Here is a 13,113-nt window from a genome sequence, read left to right as displayed (position 1 = left end):
TTTTTGGGGGACCCCGGAATTCATCATTTATTCTATGCTCCAAAATCCAAACAACTGCTCCCACAATGAGAAAAAAGATAGCTGTGGTACCCCACATCTGTAGAGTGAATGGCCTTAAAAATGCCCAAGCACTAGAATTTGACTTCCTAACTGGGGCCACTACTACCAGCCCAGACTCGATATATGGTTGTGTAAAATCCACTATTCTTGTTCGGTTGGTGATGATTGCGATGTCCCCTATTGCTGCATCATAGAACTATATGAAAGAAGAAAACCAGAGGGTCAGAAAACCAATACAACTTCACAAAGTTGTAAACAAAATTTTGTTTTCCACTACTTACACCCGTTGTGATCAGCTGCACAAGGTCAGTGCCACTTGGGTTATTACGACCATCGCCAAATGGAAATAGTTTATATGGGACGGCATATGGCAACAAGTTCACTGCAGCAGTAAATACATCAATGCAATACCCTTTGAACATGTCACTGCCCACTTCTGACACCATTTCTTGAAAGCTAACTCTTTTTGGGACTCCAATTCTCAATTCTCTTCCGTTGTTTGGGAAAACCCACCCACGAGGTCGCTGTGTTGTTTCTCCAGGCCAAATTATGAAGCTTAGCCTTTGACTTGCACTGGAACGATTAGGTGGGCTTGTGTAAAGCATTTCTGGAGGGACGAGTGATAACCCAGAATAATTAGACCAATAACCGATCCTCCTAAACCCTGTGCCAACGACATTAATGACTTCAAATGCAGGATAAATGAAGTTCCTATCAGAAGTAAAATTGATTGGTCCTGTTATACCAGTCATATTGACCTGCAAAATGCTCTTAAGCAGCAACTTCCCTCCATCAAAGATGTTCATAGCATCAAGATTCAAGCTCCCTCCTTGTACGTCAGTTAACCTCGAATCATTTGAGAATGAGATAATTCCCCCCTGATTAAAAAATGCATCAATTGCATGCGCAAGCAGCCAAACAGTATCATAGGCATATAGACCATAAGTACTTAGTCCAAAAGAGCCATTAGTACTCTTTGCACGGGTCAAGTTACTCCACCTAGAAACAAATTTTCTCTTGACTTCTGAATCTGGTGTGTACATACGCAATGTAATAACTCCTTCAAAGTCGTTCATTACATCTGAAGCGACTGGAGAATTAGTATCTAGTATGGTAGAGAGCCAGTTAGTAGCAATCCACACATACCCAGTTGCCATCATCCCAAGGTACTTTGCAACGTTAAGAACCTCTGGACCCTGACCGGCATAAGTGTGAAGAACAATAATCCGAGACTCGGTTAAAGCAACCTTAACCAGCACATCGGTGACGTTATCCCGGGTGGGTTCAGGGGGCATAGGTGCTTTGTATGAGATCTTACAACGTCTCTCAGCAAGCTTGTCTCCTAATGCAGCAACCCCATTTCTGCCTTGGTCATCGTCAACATAGATTGCAATTACCTCTTTCCATCCATAGTGGTCCACAATTTCTGCTATTGCAGCCATCTGAAAAAGATCACTATGGGAAGTTCTAACAAAGAAAGGGAACTGAAGTGGAGACAGGGTGGAGTCTGTTGCTGAATATGACAATAGAGGAACTTGGAGCTCATTAGCAATGTGAGATACTACATGAGCTGTTACTGAAAGTTGGGGACCAATAATTGCTACGGTGTCTTTCTCCATGAACTGCAAGGCTGTTATGACAAATTAAAGTCAGAGAGGTTATAAACCACTTGTGATTCTAGGTGTGACAACTCAGTTCCACGTAAAGAAAAATATTAGTTCACGTAGAGTGGGTGAATTATAAAGAATGTCATCGGTGCTAACTCTCATATTGATTTATTACTAAGTGAGACAGGACTTTATAAGTGATTATAAGGAACTCCAATTGCAACTTAACTAGTCATTTTGGAGTAATAGCACTAGATGTGATCAGTGTTTTTCTTGAGCCGTTACAAATGGTATCAGATTAACGTAGTAATGTCATGTAGTATTAGAGCACTACATGATATGACCTTGACGCAATCACAAATAGGTCCTTAAGAGGGGGAAATTGTAACACCTTAGTCCAACATTGAAAAAATGATTAGCCAACATAAGTTGAGTGGATTATAAAAGAGCTTATAGGTACTAAGTCCCACATTGGTTCCTTATTAGGTGAGACTAAGTTTTATAAGTGATTATAAGGATCTCCAATTACAACTTGGACTATTTTTTTTGGAGTGATAGCACATATGTGATTAGTGTTTTTTCGGAATCATTACACTAGGTAACCTACCTTTAGAGTCAAAAGATGACAAGTGAAAAAATAGAAAAGAGATATCACAAAGAACTTACTCTCAACAATGCCAAGGAATCCGCTGTAACTGGAGTCCTGCATCGTAAGATTTATCTTAGTTCCAGCCAGAACAGTTGGATCAGAATTCACATCCTCAACTGCAGTTTCCATTGCGAGTTTCGCAACTTTGCCAATAATAGACTTGTAAGAGAGAATAGCCCCTATATTTACCACATCAGGTCTTGTAGAAACATTTGTAACAACTCCATATGAGGAAATCCCATGGCAGAAAACCATTAACGCCAGAAGCAACAGTGTATTCATGGTAAATTGCCCGATTACAAACCCCTAATTCTCACCTTTCTCTGCAGACAACACAAAACTATATCATCGAGAAGAAATGAGAGAGCACTAATTGGAAACTCTAGTTTCAAACACTGACATATTCCAATTAAAAGATCCTATATTAGATTTAAGAAACACCTAAAAGTAGCAACATATGAATGAATTACTCAAGAACATGAAGCAAAGACTGTAGACATTGAACAATGTGCAGACTGAAGCTCAAAACTAAAACATCTACAATAAACAAATAAATTTATGTGAAATGACACAACCCAAAACAAAAAAGTGACCAACATGAGCTCAAAACCAAGTGTGTTTCTGCACAATAGATAAAACCCACAAATATCACAGAAAAGTAACAAAACAAATCTAACCACGAAAGTGCGAAAAAGGTTCGTTTAAGGAGAATCTCTACTGGTAAAAAGCAACCTTTTTTCCAACAGATTGAAAGGCAATAGGAAGGACATAATTGTGGGATTACAAAAAGTGCTGATTTTTCATAAAGGGTATCAGAGAAATCTCGAGAAGTTTAGATTCCGCAGGTAAAAGGGAAAAAGATTTAACTTACACAGTAGCATAGTTAGCGGCCATTCTTGACTCGCAGGTGAAACCCAGAAGTAGACCGTTAACGCTGTAATTAGAACCCAAGACAATCAACATCTGATGAGGCAAAAATCAACAATAGGGGAATTATATCCTTAGTTATACAGTGCATACAAGTGTAACGGTGGGATTGGTAATGGTGCAACTTGCAACTGTCATGCAGCTATTGTATTTGTATGGTGAAGATAAATTCTTTAGGATATTTATTACCAATGTAGATGTGTTGGAGATACATGTGTATGGAAGTCAACATAATAGACAAGAGAAAGAGACACCACTGGTCCTCACTCCTGCTGAGGTTAGTGTTACCTGACCTGGAAGGCTGGAAGAGGATGGGGAATTTGGAGTGCTTTGGTGGTGGACCTGGTGGTCCTCTATACACTACTTATATTGTTCACCAATGTAGCATAATTTCCATGTGGTTTAAAAAGAAAATTGAAAGCCATGATGCTTTCTTTGGAAATTTTGCTGACCATTTTCATAATGTTTTTCAGATGAAACCATAAATAAATGAGTTTATTTCAATTTTATCTCACTTTATATATATTGATGGCACTACAAATGGGTGTTTAATTTTTTTTTTTTTTTTTTTTTTTTTTTTTTTTTTATAATAAAAATTGATTAACAGTATCATATCAACAAAGTTGGATAGAAATATAATAAAAGTGTATTGTATAATATATTTTTAAAATAAATTATCAATAGGAATAAGGATATCCTGAAATTCGCGGCCCAAATCGTCCAAATTGCAAAGAGGCCTATTTGTCTGTCATTGGACAGTCCAGGATGGATATATGGAGGGAGGCCTCACCAGTAATTTACCTTTTTGTGGGATTGCGTACAATTTGGCGTTTCTCTTGTATTATTAGTTAAGTATTTAGTCTAAAAGAAAAGGACAAACGAGCCCTTGACTGTTTAGGCAAAGTTGTGCAAAGACCACTAGCCCGATGAAGGGTACCTGATGTACAACCAAAAAATTAAGTGTGTTGGACCCCCTGCATAGAGAATAAAGATACATATCTTTAAGCTAAAGCTTTTATTGCTGTTTAAATACTAGAGATAAAAGTGGTGAAACTTCAGGCCTTTACGAGATTCTTTTTGACATTAATTTGATGCATGTCTTCTTGGGTTTTCTAGAACCCAACCAGAATGTTTGTTGTTCCAGCGGACGGTCGGGAAGAAAAGTGGAAGTTATTGTGGGCCTTATTTGTTTTGGTGTAAAATATTAATATCTTAACATTAATCAATCTATAGTAAGCTTCGCCTTAATTAGGTTGTTTAAACATTCCTACCCTACATAGTGCATACACCCTGCATGTGCATTTTCTGAAAGTATATATATATATATATATATATATATATATATATATATAGAAACATATTAATATCTCAATACATAGTATGTCATAAAATAGAAGATAACAGCATTTATACATGTTCATATATATCCATGTAGACCCCTTATTGCAGTTAGGAAGGCCCAACTTTGGAAACTTAATTATAACTTAACTAAAGCTCCATGAAATATATAACTAACTAGGCTTCGTAGTTAGTAGCAACGGTAACATTCCAAGTACTATTTCGAGGTTCTTCTTCATGCACTCTTCCATTTGAGACCATCTCTATCTGCCTTCTCATGGAGTACCCCCTCTTTCCTTCCTTCTCCACTTTAATAACATTCTCTTCCTTTTCTTTAACAAATGTAAGAAACGATTCAATCCGTGTAGATTGTGACGTGTTGCTAGAGTGCCTTGTGTACTGGCGTACCATCTTAATGAGATAGAAAATGAGAGAAAGAAGACAAGCAGAGCCACATAGTAAAAAGAGGCCCCAGAAACTTGTAAGCTGAAGGCGGTCTACATCTTGCTTCGCACCTTCCGAACTGCAAGCACTTCTTGTTAGCCATTTGTCGTGAAGCTTTTGTAGATCACCAGTCTCTGACAATCTTAGTATGGCAGTTGACATGTCAATCGCCAGTGGCGAGTCCCGTGGAAAGGCCTAAACAATCATAAATGTGGAACATGAATTAAGACTATTATAATCATATATAAGTTGATAAATGCTAAATAACCAATTGCTGATAGAGATAATGACATACTAGAAGAGATGATACTTACAAAACCCCACCCCATTTTGGTGAACTCTTGACCGACAATACCAAATTCACATCTGGTGGAGAGAAAGAGCTCCATGTATGCTCGTTCGTCAACAATTGCAGCAACACCACCTTTACTCGGGCCGTCCTTCAAAGCTCTCTCATAATCATTCGGCGAGCCAAGGGGAACAAGTCTATTTCTATGTATGTTGAGCTCGTTGGTTAGATAGTTTTCAGCAAAAGAACCACGCGGGAAACCAATGGGATCGTTGCTTGTTGTCAAACTTTCAATCCCTTTGACGGGGGAAGAAAGTTGTTCGACTGTAAGAATTGATGTCAGACTTGCAGTGTAGCTCGAATTGAGTATTAGAACTACAAAAAGCCATATGATAAGCACTAAGCGACCGAGGGTGCTCACAATCTTCTCTCCTACATACATAAAACAGGAAATAGACAATTGAGTAATTCCCATATAGGAGGCTTTGTACATATGGGAAATAGCTAGTGAAGACTAAGATAGAACTTTTTACTTACTATAAGAGAAAAACAAAGTTGAAAAGCTAAACCTGCAAAGTGAAGCACAAAAATTAGCATTTAGGGAATTACATATGTTCTGCTTAATTTTCTAGATTCGAGGAACAAGATCTTCCCTAGCATGATCACTTGCTAACAAAGACAGAATGGATGAAGGAAAAGATCAACTACATCATATATTTTTTTGTTTGAAAAGGTGTTGTAAAATCACATATAAAGGTGAAAAACAATTTTAATTCTTTTGTATTTTAAGTTGTTTGTTTAGAACAAATAAACAACTCACCATAAGATGGTGACACATTGTTTTCTAGGAGGGCCTCGGAAATCGTCATTTGTCCTGCGCTCCAAAATCCAAACAACTACTCCCACAACAATGAAAGAAATACCTGTAACACACCACATCATTGGAGTAAATGGTCTAAGAAATGCCCAAGCACTAGAGTTCAACTTCCAAACCGGGGCTACCACAACTAGCCCAGACTCAATATATGGCTGCGTGAAATCCACCATCTTTGTCCGGCTGGTGGTAATTGTAATGTCACCAACCACAGCGTCGAATTCCTACATAAAAGAGGAAAACTAGTGACTCAGAATTACTAATTAAAAAACATGTTTCATAACAAATCCAATAGAAAATTGTCGTAATTCATACTTACACCCGTGGTGATCATGTGCAGAAGATCAGCGGTTACTGGATTGCTATGTCCATCCCCAAATGGAATAAACTTATATGGGATTGCATATGGCAATTGTTCCTTTGCAGCATTAAATACGTCAATACAATATCCAACATAGTTATCAGAGCCTTCTGCATGTGACACAAATTCACGATAGCTAATTCGATTTGGGACTCCAACTCGAAGTTGCTTTCCATTGCTTGAGAATACCCACCCACGAGGCTTCTGAGTGATTTGCCCTGGCCAGATTACACCATAAAGTTGTTGATTTGAAGACTTGTTTACTTCAGGTGCATTGAACTTTTCTGGAGGCACCAATGATAAGCCGGAAGAATTGGACCAATAACCAATTGACCTAACCCCCGTACCAATGACATTGATTACTTCATATGCAGGACCGTTGAGCTCCCCATCTGAAGTGAAATTCATTGGGCCGCTTAAACCATTCATATTTACGTGTAAAATGTTGCTAAGCAACACCTTCCCTCCATTAAAGATGCTCATGGAATCAAAACGCAAGTTCCCTCCTTGAAACTCAGTTAAACTCGAATCATTTGAAAATGTAATGTTTCCCTTCTGATTTAAAAATGTGTCAAGTGCACGAGCGAGAAGCCAAACAGTGTCATAGGCGTATAGACCATACGCATTTAGTCTAAAAAGGCTACCATTTGTCTTTGAAGCAGTCAAGTTGCTCCACCTAGAAAGAAATTTCCTTTTCGGTAGTGAATCTGGGGTGTGCATACGCAACGTAAGAATCCCTTGAATACTATCCATTGCCGCTGGAGGGAGGGAAGATTCTGTGTCAAGTAGAGTAGAGAGCCAATCAGTAGCTATCCACACATATCCACTTCCCATCATCCCATTCTTACGTGCCATATCAACTACCTCTAAACCCCAGGCAGAATATATGTGGAGGATAATAATCCGAGACTCCATCATAGCCACCTTAAACAGTGTATCAGAGATGTCATTCCGGTCTACTTTGGGGCTCATAGGTGCTTTGTACGAGATCTTACAACGTTTTTCAGCGAGCTTATCACCTAAAGCAGCAACCCCATTTCTGCCATGATCGTCATCAATATAGATTGCTATTACATCTCGCCATTCGTAGTAGCCTACGATTTCTGCTACAGCAGACATCTGGAAGAGGTCGCTTTGGGTTGTCCTAACAAAAAATGGGAACTGAAGTGAATTTAGGGTGGGGTCTGTTGCAGCAAAGGATAACAGAGGCACTTGTAGTTCATTCGCAATATGTGAAATTACATGGGCCATAACAGAGTGTTGGGGACCAATTATGGCCACTGTATCATTCTCCATAAACCGCAAAGCTGTTAAATTAGGAACAATGAAAAGTCGTATAATCTGTATGAGATTTGTTCTATGAATTGTCAAAAGAATATCTGTTGAAATGAAAGGATGTACGTACGTACCCTCAACGATTCCGAGAAATCCGCTGGATAATTTTGTATCCTGCATGGTAATTTTCAGCTTAGTTCCATTTAGAACCCCAGGATCGGAATTTACATCGTCCACAGCAGCTTCAATGGCAACTTTTGCAACTTTCCCAATGGAAGAATTGAAAGCCAAAATAGCGCCAATGTTAACAACGTCGGGTCTGGTAGAATTAGCACCAGTAGCAGTGCTAATAAAGTGCCCATTGTAGAAAATCAATACCAGAACCCAAAACATATGCATGCTGGATGCTCTGCAAATAAACCAAACACTCTACTCAGAAAATTTGAAGATTAGCGGAGAAACTTCACATGCCTAGCTAGTAGCTACAGTACTGCAGCCTACCAAAATGCATGTTAAAGACAAACACGTACATATTCATAGCCACACAGAAATGCACACAAATAAACATGCATACAATATGTATTTATGTATATATATATATATATATATATATCTACATATAAGGACATGAAGCAAAATAGTTGAAACATAAGCTGCTCTCGTAAGATTAACATGTCACAAGATGGTTGCTAGTACGTACCTCTAAAAACCAGTTGTATTCGAACTGTGAAATTGAAATGTTATTGTATGTTTAGATGCATATATATATATATTGCAAAGCCAAAGGCAATACAACAATGATAACGTTGACTATAGTATAAATCCAAAGCACGCGTTGGGCTTAGTGACCATAACCCAACAAGATCTAGACCCAATTACAAGGAAGACTATATGATCTCCCATGAAACACGAGGGAACAACATCTACCCATTAATCTAAAAGGTACTCCAGATCATGTGAATCAGATTGCTCTAATAATTTAAGTGGAAATTTCCAAGTAAAAAACAAACTTCATTTTTAGAGGATGTAAAATAATAATTAATTGAAGAGTGCCATATAGTCCCAAGCAATATAATCAATCATGCAGGAATGGAAACTGTAATTGTTAGGAAGTAATAGCAAGCAATATACTTTGTTAATTAATTGTTAGGAAGTGATTTAATGATCACCCGTTCTGCCCCTTAGGCCTTAATGCAACTTGTGCTTGGGTCAGCCCATGTCTCTCGAATACCTACCTAGCAAATTTCTTGGTTTTTATACTTGTTTTTGTTTTTATTTTTTTAATAATGTTATATACCACTTCTTTATCTCACAACTATTTATAATACTGACATGACAGCTCAATCGAATGGTTGATTGGAACTGTCACATCAATATGGGATAATTATGAATTAAAATGTATTTTCTTGCATTACACTTTTTTTGTTGGTGTTGGTTTTTGTTTGAGTATTGCATAAATCACATTTTTATTGCATGCTACCCTAAAATGGTGATGTGGTAGTCCTAGCCATCCCTTAGAGTAATGTCGTATCAAAAAATTGATTGGCGCTATCATGTCAACATATTAAGATACTTGTGAGATAGTTTTTAACATTTTTCTTTTAATAGTAATTGATTAAATGGTTAATTAAAATTGTCACATCAACAATATTATAAGATAAAACTGTAATTTATATCATATTGCTCTTAGTCTTTTGCTTAGTGCTTCATGCGAGTTGTCCTTAGACTAGGGCCTCGATGGACCAGCATTATAGGCAAGAATGTAATTCATTTCCATCATTGGGAATTCCACTTTTAGTGGATCAACTCCAAAGGAATGGAACTCATAATGGGGCGATGGATATAGTCTTACCACTTGATAACCATTATATCAAATGGACTTGCCACTTCTGTGTTTTTTTTTTTGGTGGAATTACTGCTTTCGAATGCTATTATCTAAGTTCTTTTTCTTTTTTTTGGGTCAATATAAATCCTCCCAAGTTCACTTTTAAGGTCAAGATCTCCTAATTACGGAATACATGCCATATGAGGCAAATCAATGTGCATTCAGTGTCATCCATGTGGTTTATGCTTGTCCAATTAGTTCATCAAGTATCTCATAAGGGTAATTTGGCTGAACATTTAGGTAAAAAGTTATTACAAACTGATGTTTCAATTAATTTAATACTTATTACGTCAATTACTAAACATTTAAATCTATTTAGTTTAATTTATTCACCATTCAAATATTACATATAAATTGTGAAAAAATCATTAAAAAAAAAAAAAAAATTGCAGCACCAAGCATTTTCCTTTAGGTAAACTTCATACACTTCTTTTTTTTTTTCTTTCTCAAAACTTAGTTATCAACCAGGCTAATAATGCCCACGTGTGGCACAGCAAACGAAAAGAAAAAGGCTCTGCGTGTGCCCCACGTGTTTCGGGCACGATTTTAGGTATCACGAGGATTATATCTGGCGGGTCTCCTTCAAATAAAAAAAAAAAAAAATCTGACCGGCTTTTTGTTGTTGGAAGACCACATAATTATACAGTAAGTGGTCTGGTCAGGTCAGCCAATTCTTAAAAAAAAAAAAAAAAAAAAAAAAAAAAAGGAGTGTTTGGAGTCAAAATAATACGGACCAATTTTTCAAACTTGATTTATCAAAACTGTCATAAATGTTTTGTAGTACATGAGAAGTACGTGTTCTTTTTTTAATAATGTGGGAGAAGTATATGTTTTTTTAATAACTTATTAAAAAAAATATATATTTCTCACATATTTAAGAAACATTATAAAAATTTTATAAATTGGATTAAGAATAATTTCTCCAACCAAATTTGAAAACTCTATTTAAACAATAAAATGGTTTGTAGTAGCACACAGCAACTGTCTGTGCATAAATCTAAAACTAAACAAATGCTCCTAAAGTACGTTACAAAGTTGCTTTTCTTGAGAAGTTATTGGTTCCATCAAATCTAATGAATTGGCATACACTTGCAAACAATTCTCTATACCACAATTGGGTTCAAAAAACCTCTAAAGTTTGGTTGCGCCAAACTAAAACATCATCAGAGTTTCTATTCTATCAAGAGAGGGACACGAATTCTAAAACTATAGAAGGTTTTGAGAGCGACAAAAGAAGAGAGAATTTTGCGTTTTAAACTAGTTTGCACTAGACACTATATATAGTGTCAATTTATCATGAAATAATTGCTAATTCTGCTGTCATTGAAATCTGCCCATTCGATTTTAACATGCGCTTAATCTTGACCGTTAGATTAAATTTATAATTAACATTTATTTAATTATAACCTTTAGATTGTAGCTTTTAGTAACAATTATTTAATTTCAACTGTAAGACTAAATTAAATTTAGTCTTCCAGTTGACTTTACTAACAATAAAATAAATCCAGTCATTAGATCTACCTTATAAGAAATCCATATCAAATCACCAGATCTTATGATCATGACCGTAAAAAATTAACGGTCATAATCCAATCACTATATATTCATAATTATACTAATTTTGATAACTCTTTTAACAACAACCTCATCAAACCCATCTAAGTGGATTATTGGAAAACATGGTAATTAGTCGTAACTCATATCAAGTCTAGTCTTGGCCATAAATTTAAAAACATTGTTGCCATGGAGACCATTAAAAACCGATGTATATGTTAATTTTCTAATATGCTCTCCGATTTGTAAGGGTCTTTTTTCTTTCAGTACCGGTAAAATTTTGAACCTTATCAAGCATATATATTTGATCTCTTACCACTTGAATTAAAACTTGACAATCTTTTTTTTTTTTTTTGGTTTTTTAAAGAATATTGGAAATATTCATTATCTCAAAAGATCCGTTAAAAGATCACACAAGCAGGAAGGATTGCTCATTCCGTACAATATCACCTACATTTGATAGGACATCTCCCAACCAAGTAGACATAGTGATATGGGTGGTAGCCAATTTCACAAGCGTATGCACCGCGCTATTAGCGTCCCTCATTACACGCTAAAAACTAGCCTTCTCCAAAATACATAGTTCTCTTTGGATACAATCTATAAAATGACCATAGCTACTAAGGCACGGTCATTCTGAAACAATAGTCTTAATAACTTGCATGGAGTCACTTTCATAGATGATATTATCAAAGCCCAACTCCTTGCAAAAAGTAATAGCATACACCGTTGCTAAAGCTTTGGCTGTCGTTGACTCGGTTTGAATAGCAAGAGACAGGCTCCTCGTAGCAAGAACTGTACCATTTGAATCGCGAGCTATAAGTCCCAACCCCACACGCCCCTCCTTCAAATTCAGCCCAGCATCCCAATTCATCTTAATCATACTATGCGGTGGAGGATTCCATAATACACCAGCTGGGTCACTGTTATTTGCTGCTGCACATTGGGCCTTATTATTCACTCTTTGAAATTCCTCCAATGAAGTCTGAGCTTCCTGTACTAATCGGGTCAGGTGAAGAAAAGTTTCTCCATATATTACTGAATTTCTCCTTAACCAGATTTTCCTCGCTAGAACAACAAACAGTTCCATTTCCCCTGTGTCGCAATGTTCACGAACTGAGTCAAAAAGATCCAAAAAATTTCTCCCCACTCCTCTGCATTTTTGCTATTTAACCAGCCCACCTCCCCACATGTCATTCGATGTCGGACAGTTCCATAGAATATGCACCACCGTCTTATATTCAAGTCCACATATGGGGCATAAGGTGTCTTGGGTTACACCCTTCTTTGACAAGTGCACCTTAGTCGGTAACAAATTATGTAAGGCCTTCCACAAGAAGAGCTTTCACACATTTGGTATCTTTAAATTTCAGCATTCTTTCTAAGCTATCCGGCCAGTGGGTCTTGAAGTGCCACTGCCTCTAATTGCCATATTATCCATTTCCAAATAGTAAGCACTAAGGATGGAGAAGTTACAATCTAAAATTATAGGGAAAAATATCAAATTTAGTCCCTAGGCTTTCATGCGATTTCAGTTGAGTCCTCGAGTTTTTAATTTCGACAATTAGGTTTTCATCTGATCTTAAATAGGCCTTTTCGTCAACCTACCTTCCAATTAATTAATTGTATGTAACAACAAACCAATCAATTAATGTCTTATGGCTCTTCTTTTTACACGTCATTTATTAAATGTATGTGATATGTGACATAATTACTTTAAATTACAAGTATAACCTAAAATTATTAAAATATTTTTTTTTATTTAAAAAGAAAAAATAGAGGTGACCAACCATTACTAATTGGTGAGAATTAGATAAGGGTTGGCAGCCAGCAATATCCCCTCAAAGAGG

At 36.7% G+C, this 13,113-nt stretch overlaps 3 protein-coding genes across 3 annotated transcripts; all 3 read right to left on the bottom strand.

Moving 5' to 3' along the window:
* Nucleotides 1–4: 4 nt before the first annotated feature.
* Nucleotides 5–3,322, bottom strand: LOC132172930 (glutamate receptor 3.6-like; the record flags this gene model as incomplete). The annotated part of the gene is made up of 5 exons (XM_059584493.1): nt 3,188–3,322; nt 2,506–2,639; nt 2,334–2,370; nt 342–1,690; nt 5–256 (listed from the first exon to the last, which is right to left on the bottom strand). Coding segments are annotated over exons 2-5 (1,731 nt in total), but the record flags the coding sequence as incomplete, so codon positions are not given.
* A 1,436-nt stretch (nt 3,323–4,758) lies between these two features.
* On the bottom strand, nt 4,759–8,235 carry LOC132172922 (glutamate receptor 3.6-like). Its single transcript, XM_059584481.1, has 6 exons — nt 7,959–8,235; nt 6,508–7,856; nt 6,135–6,412; nt 5,852–5,883; nt 5,340–5,746; nt 4,759–5,220 (listed from the first exon to the last, which is right to left on the bottom strand). Exons 1-6 carry the CDS (start codon nt 8,221–8,223, stop codon nt 4,759–4,761), a joined length of 2,793 nt encoding a protein of 930 aa, XP_059440464.1. The 5' UTR covers nt 8,224–8,235.
* A 3,659-nt stretch (nt 8,236–11,894) lies between these two features.
* LOC132172918 (uncharacterized) lies at nt 11,895–12,353 on the bottom strand. The gene has a single exon (XM_059584477.1). The coding sequence runs from the start codon at nt 12,351–12,353 to the stop codon at nt 11,895–11,897; it is 459 nt and encodes a 152-aa protein (XP_059440460.1).
* Between the last annotated feature and the right edge of the window lie 760 nt (nt 12,354–13,113).

This window comes from Corylus avellana, chromosome ca2, assembly GCF_901000735.1.
Source record: "Corylus avellana chromosome ca2, CavTom2PMs-1.0".
Classification (NCBI taxonomy): domain Eukaryota; kingdom Viridiplantae; phylum Streptophyta; class Magnoliopsida; order Fagales; family Betulaceae; genus Corylus; species Corylus avellana.
Note: the sequence above shows the minus strand (reverse complement) of the source record. Positions and strands in the feature narration are given on the sequence as shown.